This window comes from Chelmon rostratus, chromosome 1, assembly GCF_017976325.1.
Source record: "Chelmon rostratus isolate fCheRos1 chromosome 1, fCheRos1.pri, whole genome shotgun sequence".
NCBI lineage: Eukaryota > Metazoa > Chordata > Actinopteri > Chaetodontiformes > Chaetodontidae > Chelmon > Chelmon rostratus.
The window spans coordinates 32,452,238-32,470,086 of record NC_055658.1 but is presented as its reverse complement, the minus strand read 5'-3'; the positions used below and the strand labels follow the sequence as shown (position 1 = coordinate 32,470,086).

The following is a 17,849-nucleotide window of genomic DNA, read 5'->3' as shown; positions in this document are numbered from 1 at the left end:
TAAACAGCTCCAGAATCAGCTCTGTGCTTACTATTATTATTTCAATAAGAGGTAAATCACAGATTCCACTAATTTGCACATGTTCAGTGTACATTAGCATCGGCCTCCATCAGGAGACGTGTAGCAGTGTTGAGATGTGGTGTCAAAACATTCAGGACTGTCAGGACGCAGTCAGGACGCAGTCAGGGCTGTGTTAGGTCTGTCAGGACACAGTCAGGACGCAGTCAGGACACAGTCAGGACACAGTCAGGACACGGTCAGGACGCAGTCAGGACGCAGTCAGGACGCAGTCAGGGCTGTGTTAGGTCTGTCAGGACACAGTCAGGACGCAGTCAGGACACGGTCAGGACACAGTCAGGACGCAGTCAGGACGCAGTCAGGACGCAGTCAGGACACAGTCAGGGCTGTGTTAGGACTGTCAGGACGCAGTCAGGACGCAGTCAGGACGCAGTCAGGCCATGGTCAGGACAAAGTCAGGACACAGTCAGGGCTGTGTTAGGACTGTCAGGACGCAGTCAGGACGCAGTCAGGACGCAGTCAGGACACGGTCAGGACGCAGTCAGGACAAAGTCAGGGCTGTGTTAGGTCTGTCAGGACGCAGTCAGGACACAGTCAGGACAAAGTCAGGGCTGTGTTAGGTCTGTCAGGACGCAGTCAGGACACAGTCAGGACTCTCACAACTGCCAGGACTTTGTTAGTACACAGTCAGGACGCAGTCAGGACACAGTCAGGACGCAGTCAGGACGCAGTCAGGATGCAGTCAGGACGCAGTCAGGGCTGTGTTAGGACTGTCAGGACGCAGTCAGGACACAGTCAGGACACAGTCAGGACACAGTCAGGACGCAGTCAGGATGCAGTCAGGACGCAGTCAGGGCTGTGTTAGGACTGTCAGGACTCTTCTGGGACTCTGTCAGGACATGGTCTGGTCAGACCTGCATTAATCGCAGCAGAATTTGAGATCGAGTTCTGCTAATTTGAGTAGAACTGCCGTCTTATCTGGATTTGTCCTCACAGTGCTTCTCAGTGAGGGAACGTAGAAATAAGATAAGATAAGGTAGACTTTATTAATCCCCAGCCGGGGAAATCTGGGTATTTCAGCAGCAGGTAATAACTGCTGGAAAAGGACATAGCAACACAAATAGAGAAATACAAAATAAAAGCTGACTATATATATATGTACATATTATACAAGGGACTATATAAAAGAAAAATATGCAGAAAAAACTATATATAGTTATAGGACACTGTCATATGATCCAGATAACAACAGCACTGCTCTGATGCTGATACAAAGCAAATCCAGCAGAGCTTTCCTCTGTCGTCACAAACGATATGAGCTGCAAACATATTCAGTGTTCACTGCACGAACGGCTTGTAGCTTCGATCCAGTGCCGACTAGAAGGAGTCAGTGTGTCACATTCCCAGTCACAGCTGACTGAAGGAACAGTTCATGTTGTCATAACTCGCTGAGCGAGACTCGCCCACGTCCTTCATGAGTCAGAGCAGTCAGATCAGTCTCAGTCCAGAATGTGAAGGTGCAGCTGTGAATCCTCCCTGTACAAAAAGTGCACCTTACCTGGACCCAGAAACCAGGTGTTGTTGGTAGCTTTTCATGTGGGGGGACGCTGCTGCAGGGTTTTATTCAGAATGAAGACGGTGTCCAGCTGAGACCATCAGCTCTTCGTCTGCTCGCTCACCTCCACTCGGACATATGATTCTTTTCAGAAGGCTGAGAACACTTTGCTTCAGCACTGGCAGGTAGTCAGGCTGACATCTCACTTCTTGTCCTTGAGATTATGATTTCTGCCTATTCAGGAGAAGATTTTACATTTCTTTCTCTGTCATGAGGTGTTCCTGCAGCCCCTCTGAGCCTCGCAGTGGTTGGAGATTAGCTCTGCGCTTAAATCACAGCAGGTCCCAGAGGGGCCGAGCATTACCTCTTTATTTCTACAAAGGCCCGCGGTGGAGCGGCCTTCAAGTCGGGCTTTTTGTGTTTGCCTCCTCTGCACAGCTGGGCTCAGCTTATTGAACAGCATTAGGAATTATTCAGAGTCTCTGTACGCGTTGGGTGTCTGGCAGCCCGTCGGCTCTGAGAAACGCTCAAATCTAATCTTCTGTTTTAGAAACTCCCTCCGTGTCAAGGTCATCGCTCTGCGCTATCAGTCTCAGCTGGCGCCCGACGTCTTTGTGTTTCCGTCATGGTGAGAGGTTTGTGTTTGTATGGGATGGATGGACCCCCCCAGCTGCTGCTGGCTATCATGAAGGTGTGAAAACACACCAGAGGAGGCAGAAACAAAGAGGATGGTGCTGAGCTGGTACCAGCAGTTAGACCGAGGGTTTCACAGACTCTCAGCCAGTTCAGTTTGTTTTTCAGCTTCTGTCCAGTTCTCACCTAAAACTGAACTTTGACAAAACAATCGGTGAGAGCCGGAGCTTTGTGGCTGTACAGTTAAAAAGGACGTTATCTTCTCACACGTTCTCTGTGAAACGTTCGTTTTAAACGTCAGCGTGTCCGATCATCATCATTCATCTGGATTTATAAGATAAGATAAGATAAAACTTTATATATCCCCAGTCGGGGAAATTTGGGCATTACAGCAACATGTCATAGCAGTTGGAAAAAAGAAAAATAGCTACAGAAATAAAGAAATTCAAAAAACAAAATACAAAATAAAAAGTTGACTGTATATATGTACATATTATACAAGCATTGTTATGCTGTTAACATGATTTGATCAGATGGCTGTCTGTGCAGTTCTGACAGCACTGGTGTCTGTAACGGTCCGGTTTCTTTCCTCTGTGGTCTGTGGAAGCATCACAGCCTGGTACTCTGTCACATGTTTTCCCCTCAGAGCTGTGAATCTGTTCACTGCTGGCACTTTCACAGTAAAAGCACACTCATCCTGTCGCTATTTAGCCTTCATTCCTATTCGTCAGTCCTCGAGTGAGATAAGATCAGCCTTTGATCCCTGTGGGGAGAACATCACTCTGTCTTCAAACAAGCTGCAGCGTGTACCAGGAAACACAAACAGAAACACGTCTCTGAATGAGAACAAAGCTCCTTCATTATAAGAGGAAATGTAGGAATGAAATAAGAGTTGGACTTTTCACACAGGACTCATGTTACCTGTGGACCTCATTCGATTCATAATAATGAAGAAAACAGAGGTCGTCTGTGTTCTTAATTCCTCTGCTAATTACAGCCGTATTTCACCTGAGGTCACGTGATGCCATCAGTGAAGTGATGGAGGCTCTGACAGCGTTCAGCTGTGTTACTGTTTGGTGACTGGTGTAAATTCAGAGAAGCACCAAAATCAAATCCACCAATCAGAGACCTCCAGGAGACATCTGAGCTGTACAGGAGGAATCTGTCTGTGGACATCAGGGGTTACTCTAATCTGCGTAGATTACTTTGATGAAAATGTGTTAAACCATCACCGAGCTCCAAAAACAGCCTGTTTTGTTCCAGGGTGAACCGTCATTGGTTAGCCACAGCACTGCAACACAACACCGAAGAAATAAATAGGAAATGGTTTTATGTCCCAGCTGCAACCAACAACAGTGTGTGTGTGTGTGTGTGTGTGTGTGTGTGTATGTGTGTATGTGTGTGTGTGTGTGTGTGTGTGTGTGTGTGGTGATTGATTGACTGTTTTTGAGGCCTGCAGTGTGTCTGAAAACATCTGCTTGTGTTGAAGACAAAAATGTCAGAAAAATGAAGCTCAGACCGGACTTGTATCATCCTGTGAGGACACATGAACATGAATAAAACTCAGACACCCGAATCATACAGTGAACCAGACCGAGTCCTCTTCAACAGACCTCCTCCAGACACGTTTGAAGACATATAAGAATCATTTGTTTTGAGTGATGATGTCTGATAAGAGTTTTCCACGTTGTTCCCGCTCATTGATTCATTATCTGTTATTAATTCATACATCAGCATCAGATCAGACTCTGATTGGACTGGAGCCAAAAAACTGGGTTGTGGTCCAGTGCTGAGTCAGACTGTGGACCTGTGGCAGCAAATGTCGCACATGTGCATAGAACACGTACAGAAGAACCTGTGCATTGAAGAACGTGTGTATAGAAGAACGTTGTATAGAAGAACACGTGTCTGGAACACGTATAGAGGAACATGTGTCTGTGAAAGAAACAGCGCTGTATGGAGGTGTTGGAGCCTCTGTGCTGCTTCCAGTCGATGTTGATATGCGTACCCTCAGTTCTCCTAACAAGCTCCACCACTGCTGCTCTTTAGACCCTCTAGTTTTAATCTGTAGGACAGCTGGCCTCATCTGTCACTGTGTTTAGTGTGTGTGTGTGTGTGTGTGTGTGTGTGTGTGTGTGTGTGAGAGAGAGGGCAGGGTCAAAGTTCATGCCTTCTGTGGTTCCTTCGCCTTTTAGAGCTCCTCCCTCCCAGTGCTGTGTCACCATGATTGGTTACTGAACAGGTCGTGACTTGTCCTTTTCGGGAACCGGGACCCCTGTTCTGGTCCATTTGTTTGAACATGCTGGCACGTAGACGCCACTTACGGGGACGCATCAGTGTCTTCTATTTATACCAGAATATTGGCACATGATGTTTATTTGTAGCTTCCAAAACCACCAGCCTGAGGGATCCTGTCTGAATGGAGCCTGACGGTGACCCTGTTAGTGCTGCACCCTTGTCCTCCACACCCAACAGGAACTGTTTTTTCCATCAGCAGTCAGCTGAACAGTTGGGTGGATGAATCATGGCCCTCCAGGGAGAGAGAGGCTGCCATTGACTATTCATTAAAACCAGCAGAACCTGAGAGATTGGATTAGTTTATCTTAAAGGCTCCATCTGGATGATTAAACAGCGACCTTTTCTCTGCACAGGGACCAGAACACACTCACAGCACAGCACCCTGCCATTGTCTTGTATTATTTCAGGACTGTAGACTTCTAGTTCTACCTCAGCGTAAGACCAGGTTCTCGTTCCGACCACCAGGTTCAGTTCTTTACCTTATTTCTGACTGATCCTGATTCCTGATTGGCCTTGCTGGATGGTGGCGGAAGTATTCAGCTGGAGTTGATTTTATTGGGCTCTTTTCCATTTTGTTTGAACACAACAGCAGCAGGTCGTTGGTCGGTGTGTCTCTCCCAGCTTCACAGCTACTCTGCAGTGTTTGTTCAGTCGTCTTCGCAGAAAAATCCCAGCTCAGTCAGACTGGATGAGACCGTCTGGACGGCAGATCCATAGACTCTGAGTCAGATCGAGGTCTGAGCATTGACTGGTCCAGTCTAAGACTTTAATGTTCTTTGTCTTAGATCATTCAGTCTAAAGGTCTGAGGACAGATTGTCTCAGCTGAGCCGTGGATCCCTCCAGCTCCTCCAGAGTTGCTCCCCTGGTTAACCCTCTCTCTGGTTAACGGCGTGCTGTTGGTAGATCTGCTGTTCTGTGAGATTTTCGTTTGGGATTTTTGTACTTCACTTCATCTCTAAGCTGTCTGATGAAGTGCTTGGTCTTCGTGATGCTGTTTGTTTGATCATGTTCTCTCTCTGAGGCCTTTACAGAACAGGTGTAGTTATACTGACATTAAACTGCACACAGGTGGACTCTCTTTAACTAATCATGTGACCTCTGAAGGCACTTGGTTGCACCTGATCTTAGTTTGAAGTTTCACAGTGAAGGCGTCTTTACGGACTTTTATTTTGTAAATCTTTTTTAAACTATGTAATATTTCCCCCACACTGTCTGTCCAATAAACGTGACAAAAAGTTTAAGGGTGTGAGCGCTTTAGCAAGGCACTGTACTACAATACCCATAAGCCTCTGCTGCTGTCAGAAGCTGCCATAGTTGCTGACTTGATCCAGAATCTGGTCCAGGATCTGGCAGTGAACTGAAACCACTGAATTTTTATCAGCTGCCTGCAAAGTTTAATCTCAAGCTTTAGCAGCAGAATGTGAAGCTCTATGATTGGCTCTCTGTGAGTGAAATGCACCTTAACTTCTTCAGTGTCATGCCCACAAGCTTCTTGTCGTTGACGTTTTATCAGAGAATCAGATATTTTGTGAGGTCCATGAGTGACGGTCAGTCACCTCATCGTCTGTTAGGAAAAGCTTCTTCCATTATATCATAAGTAAGGCATGATGTATAGTGAGCAGGTTACTATGGAGAAATAAACCCTGACAGGATGACATAGAAGCCAGACGTGAAGCGACTATCCCGCTTAGAACTCCACTTACTACTAAAGCATTCAATAAAGTGACACAAAATAGTGATAAAAACATATTTTATTGATTTAAAATGAGCCTACTCTCGTCTGTCAGCGCTCTCACTGTGTGCAGGCAGGAAAACTTATTTCTTTACAGTTATTCAGAGAAATCATGTCAAATGTGGAGAAGTGACGGGACATCCCAGACCTGAGAGAGACGTAGCCGGAGACAGAGTCTGGTTTCTGTTATTTTGTTTTGATGGATAAAAGTCCTGCAGCTGCTGATTTCTGCTTCAGCGTCAGACATTAAAAATCTGTCTCCAGTTCTGTCTCCACCGTATGAAAATACGTGTTAAAGACAGAAATTAATGGATATCCAGAAGACTTGCTGACTGCATGAGGATGATGACTTTACATTTGGAAACGTTAAACATTCAAACTGGGTAACTGGGGAGAACCGTGTGTAAAAGAAGTACCCTTCACTGAAATGCACTGACTTCAGCGGATCACCATCATAACTTTGCAACTTTGACAGCGAACTGACCACTCCAAGAAATCACGTGTGTAAGTCAAATGCTTTTATTCTCTCACTTGAACCAAAGTGTACAAATGTAAATACAAAACAGAACTGTTGCAGAACTGTCCCTCTGCATGAGAGCGGCTAACAAACAAACACAAAAATCATGTAAGATCAGTAAATACAGACGCTGCTGTTCAGGCTGGGGGCCCGAACACACAGCAAAACACAAAGAACCGTTTTGTGTGCAGCAGGAGGACTAGAACCTGTTTCAAGAGAGCTAAAAGGAATAAAAAGCTACGACAAATCTGAGAGAGCTCTGGTCGCCACCACTGCCCCCTGTAGGACACACTGCTCCCGTCAGTTATGTGTGAATTCAGCTATTCTGAATACAGAATACAGTCTGGTAACACAGAGAAAAAGACGGACAAAGTGATGTCAAGTTGGGGGTGGACTGAGTCTTTGTTGTTTTTAACAGGTGGGCTACATGTGTTTATGTATGTGTCTGTGTGTATTGGGGGTACGCACCTAAAATACAAGTGACAAGTTATTTTCCCAAGTCTCTTGGAGTGAATAAGACTTTCTAAAATGTCTATCTAGCTCGTGTGTGTGTTACAAACAGCTCCGAGTGTGAAAAGTTCTGTGAAATTAACTTCTTAGCTTAAAATAGTCCAGGTGCAAGTCGTCCTGCGGCAGGACTTTTTTCATGCAGACGCCATATCCATCCGCGACTGAACTAGATAAGAACTGATTCCTGGCATGTCGACTAAAGAACTCGCTAACGTTATAAAAGGTTGGAAAAAAATCATTAAAAGCAGTGATACCTACCATGAGTCCAAAATATGTTCTTACAATCACCATAAAGTTGGACCTATTTTTCACAGCGGATGGCTATCAGCATGGTGACATGAACAGGACTGGTTCAGCTCAACTTTATTGATACTGTGTAGTCCTCTCATACAAATATAGCCTAAAATGCTTTAAATAGCAAAATCTAAACGTGACAGCACATTAACGAATTCACACTTTTTTATGGAACATGTCAAGATAAAAAAAGTGTTTTTTTTTTTTTTTTTTTGTCCAGTTCAATTGACCCAGGACCCTTTGTTGGCCTGGCTGAATCCTCAGTGTTATTTAATTATTTGCCAACTGATTCTGGTTGTCAGTCGAAGTCCAAATGATATCTTGTCAGAAGTCTCTACCAGCCGTGTTTTCCACTGGACGTCCAGATTGAGGCCTGTTGGAACGTCTGTTTTCAACTAGTTCTGTTTGTCCGTCGACGTCCAAAATCGGGCCAGGCCGAACTCTTTTCTCAATGTCATTGATCGACTAACTCTGGATGTCACGTGGACGTCCGGATTACAGCCTGGACTGATATCAACTTGTCTTGGATGTCCACAGACGTTGCTTGCTCAGTGGGAAGTCTCTCGTGCCTTGGTATCACTTCTCCTGTCGGTCCAGTGTTGGTCTTTACTTTTTTCGTCTTTGTTGCTGGGGACATGTCATTCTCCAGCCACACGAAATTAAAAGAAATGTCCAGAAAATGCTCCATATTTTGCCGGTTTGCCCCTTTAGTCTATGACTGCTGCTATGGCTTCCCTAGCAATGGAGTGCCTGAGCAGCCGGTGGTCTCTCAAGAAATAAACATCCCTGAATTGACCAACCAGAATTGAGTATTTAAGAGTGCTGTGTTCTGACTGTAAATAAACTGAAGGTAACCATGGCAACAGTACTGATGCTTCAGTCTCCATGTCCACAGACAAAAAGACATGGGATGGACTCCAGCTGTAATGTCCTGGGTGTCTTCATCTTTACTGCTACTAAATCTTCTTCTGAAAATTTCTGATTGACTCTATTTTCATGTTCTGCTGTTGAAACGTGCTGCTCAGGTTTGTCTGGTCTCTCCTGTCCTGGTCCACAATACCAAAGTAATCTACGCTCATTGGTTCAGTATATTCTGTTTATTGTACCTGCTCGTGTCATGCTGTTTTACTGCAGACCAACAACAAGCTGTCGCCATGTTTGTTTCTGTGGTAACAGATTCACCAAAACGGCACCTGTCCAAATAATGATCGATCAACCAGTTAACAGCTCACTGGTTGTTCAATGAATCTAAAACTCTGCTCTGTCTGAAGGCACAAGAGGGAACTTTAAATCCACTGCTTTGACCTCTGACCTTTGACCTCCTTCTAATTGGCTGTTTGACTTGTCAGTGATCTCAGACATGAAGCTTTGTCTGCAGTTGTACCTTCAATAAGAACTTGAGCTTAATGAAACGTTTTGAAGCTAAATACAAGTAAATTTAAAATGTGCGTTTTATCAGAGGAGTCTGGTCTGTGGAGGATAATGACGTTATTATTCAGCAGGGCCTCAGAGTGGGTGGCCTCTTTCATTCTCCCATGGGAACCTCAGGCAACCTGCTTTGATGTGCCTCCTCCTCACCCTCTCAAAACCAAGGCAAAGCTGCAGTCTTAATACTATAATCCTCACATTTCTGTACTCAGTGATTCCACTGTGTGTTGTAGTTGACCCTCATTTCCCATATTTTTATTTTTCCATAACAGAGCTAGTTTCCAGTGTCATTTAAATTGCTGTGTGCACACACAGGCTCTGACGGCTATGTGCCGCTCTGACGAGGGAGAGATATTGTGGCCTGGGAACCACCAACCCTGTGATGAGTGGACGTCGAGCTCCACCTCCTGAGCCACAGCCGCCCTGTTTACAGGATACAGCAGGACAAAGCATCACTGAGTAGCTTCATGCCTCATTTGGAGTTCAGTGGCCAAGTTGTTGTGTTTGTATGCTGTTGAGCAGGACGCAGAACCGACTGGAAACATGTTATCGTTGAATATTTAGTTCCACATTAGAGGCCGTTGCAGACTTGTGTCTTCTTGTGTTTTCTTGAAGCTTATGTATCATAAAGAGAGAAAGTTAATGAATGTGTGGGATGTTATTGTGATCTTTTCTGTTGTTGTCGTCTCTGATTCTGATGAAAGTGCAGGATCAAAAGATCATACATCCAGTTCTGTTTGTTGAAGTTTAGCTTCAGTGCTTTTGCTAAGATAGCTCCAGCTCTGTGCAGACATGTGACTCTGGTTTCCACCGTGTGTTGGAGCAGAACTGACAGAAGCACAGTCATCCTCAGCTGATCAGCACTGTCACCTGATCGATTTTGTACAACTTTGGGTTTATTTGCTTTATTTTTAGTATTTACGTCTTTGTAATAAAGAAATGTTGACTCACACACCAGCTGGTTTGGATGCCATTAAACCAACAGCTCTGGAGTCCAGTAAGTGTTGTGATGAGTTCAGGTACAAACTGGTCCAGAGGATCTCCAGCCTCGTTGCAGTTTGTGGCTTTAAAGGATGACGCCACGGTCTGTGTCCCTCTGCCTTGTGTGTTTATGACAGTGTGAAATTCACTCTGAGCCAAAAGAAGTTCTGTCTTTGCTTGCGTCAACAGTTTGAACCCATGATGTCTGTCGGTCATGGTGCCTTTCAGCAGTACGACCCCCCCCTCCGCTGCAGCCCCAGCCCAGTGTCATCTGATATCCTGCTGCTAATATTGGCTTCAGTGCAACATTTGGCTGCCAGTTGTTGTGTGTGAATCCTGCTCATCTGAGTCACATCCAGAATATTCGCCTCGACACAGCCTGAGGAACGCTGGCTGTGTTGCTGGGGGAGCATGAAAGGAAACTGCCAGCTTATCTCCATCAAAATAGAACAAATTCATCAAGTCCGGCTAACATGTTGATGAGTTGTTTGTTGTTAGCTGGACAGCTAGTCAGCAGTTCACCCTGTAGTCAGCTGATTTCCGCTGAGCGCGGGACTTTAAAGATGCTGTGTTGGTCATTAAGTAACGCCATGGCATTACATTTACATTACCACACCTGTTCAATGCAACATACAACACGTGAACAGACCACCACCACTGATCCTTTCACATTGACCGTGGTGAGTTCAGGGTCTGATGGTTCCAGGTTGATAACACATTCGTGTGCTGAACTGCTGACATGTGGACCAACCTGCTGTATCTCAGTGAGCAGTCTCCTCACCTGAAGCTAACACAGCAGTCACTGTTGCTGTTTGAAATGACTAAACATGAGCAGCAGCAGCAGCAGATCAGAAGAGCTGCAGCTTCATGCTGGAAAGACGTTACCCAAAGACCAAAATAAGCTTGGCTGACTGTGCACGTCAGTGTGTGGACAGACATTAAACAGTCTGATCGTGTCACTTGACGTCCTGTAAACTTTATCTTTTATCAGTTTTAGACCTCATTGTTCTGAATCAGGAATTCCAGTATTAACAGCAACACCTCTTATTCAAACGCCTGAGGTACATAGTCAGTATTATCCAGTAGGAAGTCCTGTGATGTCCAGTTTACTATGAAGCTATTTTTTCGTATGGACTTTGAACAGTGTCCACAGAATCAGGTCTGGACAGTGTCCAGAGTGGACCAGGGTTAAAGTCTGGTTTCTCCTCCAGGTCATGTCCTGTGTATGTGTGGAAGGGCCTGAAGGCTGAAGAGCAGTTACAACATAAAGGTTTCAGAAGGAGAAACAAAATAAAGAGTGTTCGATAAGCAGCTCATGTGCTGAACGGGGTTGTTTGTAGTACCTGTGGAAACCTGCAGGGCTGTGTGAGTTATGGTGGGCAGGTGTTTATCCAGGTGTCATTGTGCTCAGTCAAACGTGGGGTTTTACATTCCAGAGGATGGATGAAGCCGGAATACGAAGTTTCATAATGTTAAAGAGGAGGAAGGCAGGACTCGTGTTCTCACGTGCTAGAAGAGAGAAATGCTCGTGAACAGTCAGCGTTTAATGTGTGCCATCACTCTCACTCAGCCGGTCACAGAGCAGGCTGGGGCCAGACGACGTGTCCCGCCTGATATTTTTACCTGACCAGTCCTTGCCGTCTCCACACCAGTGGGTCCAGTTACAGCTCCGTTCCAGTCCTTACCGCGGCAGACGGGGCCTCCTGGCCACACCTCCAGGGCCTCCTGGGCGCGCCCTTGGCGGTTAGCCTGAAATGAAAACTGTTTTGACTGCGCTCAAAGAACAAAGGTGTGCTGATCAGAGGTGTGTCGGCTGTGTGTCAGAGCAGCATTAGAGCCTGGGAACGCTAATATACAGTAACATGTAGACTAATGACAACAGAGGAGGTTGTCTCACATTTAGACCAGGTCTGACTCTGGATCTGTGTGAAATGGGGAAGTGGCTCAGGACTCAGTTCTTCGTGCGATTGAACGGTGATGCAGTTAAAAGCAGCAGCTGTATGTCCTGTAAACACACACGTTCTCATTGCTAACCTTGTTGTCTTGCTGTTTTTGTTCAGCTGTCATTGTTTAAGCTGAGACTAACCAGCCCTGAACTAACATAAAGCCGCAGCCGCAGACAGCCCAGAGTTAGCTTTATCTTTCCTCACACTTATAGAACACTTGAAAACCACAGTCCAGAGTTAAGATCACAACATTTAAGATCAGTACATCCCGTCAGGATTACTGAAGATCATATTGTATCTTAAATGATCTTATTTAAGATTGGTTTATTTTTCTGAAACCGTCTTAAATGATCTTGTTATCTCAGTGCCACACATCACCACTCATGTTGCTTTAGTTTCAACCTGAATTCTCACTTGTGATCGTAACCCTGTGCTGTGAAGAGCGCAGTGAAGCCACAACCTCTTGAAGCCTGATTCTCACCTTTCTTTGTCCTTTTCCTCTCAGGACTCTGAATCTCTGGACCGGTGCATCCAGACCGCTCTATCAGCCCTCTACCCGCCCTTCCAGGCCACGTCCCCGACTGTCCTCTGCCAGGTCCTCAGCGTGGTGGAGAGCTGCTACAGAGGAGACGGTCTTCGTTACCTGATCCAGTTCCTCCTGCCAGCAAAACAATTCTTAGTGAACCTCCAGCAAGATGCTTGTGTGAGTAGTTCAAGTTCATCCAGTCTGTAGCGACTGCCGTCCAGTCTGTACTGACTGCCGTCCATCTGCAGTGACTGCTGTCCAGTCTGCAGCAACTGCCGTCCATCTGTAGTGACTGCTGTCCATCTGCAGTGACTGCCGTCCATCTGTAGTGACTGCTGTCCATCTGTAGTGACTGCCGTCCATCTGTAGTGACTAACTACCTGTCTACCTTTGGATCATTTCCACAGGTAAACAGGTTGATTGGTAACAGGTGAGAGTATCATGATTGAAAGGCTCAGTGGGTCAACACTGTGCAGCTGCAGACTGTTGCTTGTTCGGAACACATTGTTTTGTTCATTAACTGAAGTCACATCAGGAGGTCACAGGAACTCCTCGGTGTGAGGGAGGTGGACACTAGAACCGACACAGAGTTCTGATTCAGGAGCTCGTCAGTGGACGTGAGTCAGGTCGAGTGACTCTCTCACTCTCTCTGGTCGTGTCCGGTCTCGCCCGTTGAACACCGCCTGTGGTTGGCTGATGTGTCATGTTTGGTTAGGGTGGCTCTGGGATGCTCACTCACCTGGGTGCTGCTGGGCGTCTCCACGCCCACAGACATCTGACAGAGGCCACGTTGTTCGGCATCAAGTGAGAGAGGAGAAGTGAAAGCTGTTTGTGTTTCTGATGATTGACCGTCAGCGAGCAGAAACGTGATGCTGTTGGTTGGTGCTGGTGGTGAATGGTGTCTGATTGGTTCAACAGCTGCATACAGCTGTGACCACAGACTCCACCTTCACTGTCCTGTCACTGATGATTCCTTTGTTCTGGAAAAATATTGATTCCACTGATCTACAGATGTTCTAATGTCAGGTCAGGTAAGTTTGAGAAACATCGAGTTCAATTAAAGCTCTTTGCTCATGAACGTATGAAGTGAAACAGCTGAAGTCTGATGAACCTGAATCGTAGTCATTTTAATTGATCCTAACCTTTCCTCCCCTCTTCCTCCTCCTGTCCCCTCTTCCTCCTCCTGTCCCCTCCTCCTCCTCCTGTCCTCTCCTCCTCCTCCTGTCCTCTCCTCCTCAGTTGCAGTACTGTGGTTTGCTGTTTCGTCATGAGGGGTGGCCTCTGTGCGTCCATGAGAAGGTAGTGGTTCAGCTCTGTCCTCTGGACCAGCGCCTCCTCCATCCAGGAGACTTTTACCTACTGGTTTCTCCTCCTGCTGCTGGTCCTCTTCCTTCTCGAACACACGGGGCCTCCTGCAGGAGCGCTGTTACCTCCTGCCCCCGCCTGCTCCTGTGCAGCGTGTCAGCCGGCAGCCGTCATGTGGAGCAGCAGGAGGTGTCGGAGATAGCCCTGCGGTCCCTCTTCAGCATGGCCTGGCTGGACTCCGTCAACAGGGAGAGGGAGCGCCGAGGAGCATCCAGGCTGGAGCGCTGCCTCCTCTCTGCCCGCGGTGATGTCTTCAGGGTCCCCTGGGAGGATCTGGTCTACCCGCAGTTCATCAGCCAGCCCCGGACCTCCCTGAAGGAGGACAAGGATTCTCTTAGGGATGGGGATGTGTTAATTAATACATCGCACAATCCCTGCAGAGACTCTACAACCTCAACCCATGACGAAAAGCTTTCCCCACCCTCCACAAATACTGACCAATCACCAGTGAGCAGCGAGGAGGACTCGGAGGGCGAGTACGTGGAGCTGACCGAGCTCCCGCTGCCTCGCTTCTCCCCCCAGAAAGGCTCCTTAACCCAGTCCATCAGTCTGCAGCACCGAGCCAGGACCAGCACGCACACCGCTGCACACCCCCCCAAAACCACAGACACACACACACCAACTGACTCTACCACACACACCCCCAGAACCACTGACGCACACACACCAACTGACTCTACCACACACACTCCCAAAACCACTCACGCACACACACCAACTGACTCTACCACACACACCCCCAGAACCACTGACGCACACACACCAACTGACTCTACCACACACACCCCCAGAACCACTGACGCACACACACCAACTGACTCTACCACACACACCCCCAGAACCACTGACGCACACACACCAACTGACTCTACCACACACACTCCCAAAACCACAGGCACACACGCGGCCGGTACCACACACTCCTCCTTGCCCTGTGTGGAGGTCGGGCTTTGCTCCAGCCTCTCTGAGGAGAACCTCAATCCTGACTGCTGTACACCTGTCATCCTCACTCCCATCTCACCTGCCTCCTCCACTTCCTCCTCCTCCTCTGCTCCTGTGGTGGGGGCCTCCAGCTGTCAGATGGAGCAAATAGAAGGTGATTCAGGCAGGAGTCTGAAGCCAAACACTGAACCTGCTGACTGCACAGAACAGAGAGATGAGGTGGAGGAGGAGGAGGAGGAGCGAGGGAAAGAGAGGGAGGAGGGAGAGGTGAAGCAGAAAGGGAAACATGAAATGGTAGTGTCAGATGATGAAGGTGAAGGGAAGGAGTGTAGAAGGGATGAAGATTTGCTTCTGCACACACACACTGCTGAGGAGCGAGGAGAAAGGAAGGAGGAGGATGAAAGTGAAGAGACGGAGGGAGAGTTAGATGAAGAGGGAGACGATGAGTTAGAGGAGGTGGAGGTAGAAGAGGAGGTTCAGGTTATAATTGTACAGCAGAGTCAGGAAAGAAGACAGGAGGAGCAAGTGATGAAAGATGATGAGAGAGGAGGAGAAGAAGAGAAGGAGCAGGAAGAGAGAGGAGGTGAACAGACACACACACAGGAGAAAGCTGAGTCATGTACAAACACACACACCGAGGACACACTACAGACACACAGCGAGGAGTGTGAGGAGTCCAGCATGATCCAGGATCCAGACGCACTGTGGACTGAACCTGAGGAGGCTGAAAATGGACAGGAGAAGCAGAGGGAGGAGGAGGAGTGTAGCTGTGAGGAGGTTGGTGGAGGAAGAACTGCAGAGCTTCAGACTGAAGGTACAGAAACCGTTTCTCCTCCTCAATCTCTTTCCCCCTCCTGCTTTTCATTCCACAAACCATCAGACTCTTTATTTTCTCATTTGTCACCTCCTGCTCCTCCTCCTCCTCCTCCTTCTCTGATTGGCTGAATTAGTCCTCCTCCTCCTCCTCTTCCCCTTTTCTTCCTCCTCAACAACCTCTTCAGTAAAACACACACACTTCACCTTCTGTTCTAACTGTGACTCACGTTTGTTTGGATGTAGGTGACGTAGCTAGCAGGCTAGCTGCTCAACTGGTTATAATGGTTTTACTGGAGTAGTTACTGGACTGCTGGGACCTGTTCGTCATATGTGGCTGATGGAATCATCCAGACCATAATGTTACTGATTGTCTACATGATTTGGTTTTTGAAGCTGGTTTAAAGATAATCTGGAACTGTTCTCATAGCAACAAGTCCTTTACCCCAAACCTGCTGAAGGGCATCCTGGTACCTGATCAGGACCAAGATGATATACCACGAACCACTTCAGACATGAATGTCTTAGATTTATAATGAAAGAGTGAGAACATGCAGCTTACGATGAGGAGCAAACTAAACGTGCACATGATTAAATATAAAGACATGAAGTCAACGGAAAGACTCTGAGCCAGAACATCATTTGAAAACGGAAACTGAGTGCAGCAGGTTCACAGCAGGTTTCTGATTGTCAGTGAAAAGTCTGTGCAGGTCCATCAGGCTCTGAGCGCTCAATTAAATCCCCCAACAGTCACTCTGGAGTCGTTCCATTATTTGCACCCTTTCATTGAAGAATCGTATGAAGTCAGAGTGTTGTGTTGCTCCTCACGCTCTGAGGAAGGTGTGCAGGGACTGAGCATCAGTTTATTTCACAGAATGTCCTGAATCTTATCTCTGGTCAGGGAGAAGGTTTAGATCTGTGTCACAGCTACAGTCTACAGGTCAATCAGTGTCTGTATGTCTTCTGTCCTCAGGCCTCAGCACTGAGCTGCCTCCTGTCCAGTCACATGTCAGGCTGTCTACTGGTCCCGGTCCAGCAGAACCCGAAGTACCAGCGGCATTTCCACAGCTGGAGCGGCTCCAGTCATCCCAGTCCCACCGGTCCAGCTTCTACGGTGTGCTGCTGAGCTCTGGAGCTCTCTGTCTGCCAGGTGAGAAGAACACAAAAACTCACGTTGACTTCACTAAACCAGGACCCAGAGTGGACACAGACTGAACTCGGACTAACCCAGGGTTAAGAGTTCAGTACGTTCTGCCTTCACTGAGATAATGGAAGGATACGTGTTGATCTGACGAACAGTGTCTGCAGGAAAGCTCATATGTCTGATCCAACACTCATGTTCGTCATAAAGTCAAATACGATTTCTACACAAACAAACATGAGAGATGAACGTTTGTTCTGGTCTATTTAACTATAGGGTTCCTTTAGGCTCCTTACCATGAACACATTTGTGTTTCCTGTCAGTTCAGAGATTTCCAATCAATAATATATCAGACGAGATTTGTCGTTAGAGTTCAGCAGACAGAAGAGTCGGTGAAGGAGGGTCAGCCGGTGATGCTTTGTATTAACACCAGTCAGCGGTCAAATATGTAATATGCTCCGCACAGTGTGCATTTAGTAGAGATTTAGTTTCCTGATGTCTGTGAAGGCATCGGGTCTAAAAGATGTGGATCAGGAGCTTCCTGCGCTCAGTGTCTCTTCTGTGTCCGTCTGCAGGAACCAGAGACAGAGCTGGACGACCTCTGCTGACGGTCTGCACCAGGAACGTCGTGTGGTCAAACCCCGACTGCGACAGTGCAGAGCTGCTCCGCCTGCTGCTCTACTACACCTCCACCCTCAGGTATGAGCCTCACAACACTCACTCAGGTCACTGTACAGAGTTCCTCCTCTGACATCACTTCCTGTGTGTGACAGGAAGGAGGTGCGAGCGTTGGGGCTGACGGTGCTGGTGGACGCCCGGGGTGCTGCTCCCGTTCCCTCCCTGTTCTCCGCCCTCAGGTCCCTGCAGGTGAGTCTGACGGAGCGCTGTGGCGTCACGTGACAGACGCCGGCTGCTGTCTGTGGAGTATTCACTCCAGCTTTACTCGATGACTCGGTTTCTTCCGCTGGGTGTCAAATGGTGACGTGAGTTAGAGATGACTGTCGCTGAAACTGGTCTCTGCGATGGTCCTTTAATGGTACCAAATCTCTTCCTCTATGTACTGGAGAACATCCAGGACGCTGCTCAGTCACATTAAAACTGGTACAGATGTTAGTTTTTGTGGATGAGTTAACATATGATAAGCTGTAG

The 17,849-nt window shown here is 47.3% G+C and overlaps 1 protein-coding gene across 1 annotated transcript in view; it reads left to right on the top strand.

Annotated features, from left to right (window-relative positions):
- The window catches only part of plekhg4 (pleckstrin homology domain containing, family G (with RhoGef domain) member 4), a 44,408-nt gene that overhangs the window by 5,080 nt on the left and 21,479 nt on the right, over positions 1-17,849 (top strand). Inside the window, exons 2-6 of the mRNA XM_041940423.1 lie at positions 12,419-12,616; positions 13,679-15,560; positions 16,533-16,709; positions 17,276-17,399; positions 17,474-17,567. Coding sequence (XP_041796357.1) covers positions 12,419-12,616; positions 13,679-15,560; positions 16,533-16,709; positions 17,276-17,399; positions 17,474-17,567 — 2,475 coding nt within the window. The remainder of the gene's footprint in view (positions 1-12,418; positions 12,617-13,678; positions 15,561-16,532; positions 16,710-17,275; positions 17,400-17,473; positions 17,568-17,849) is intronic.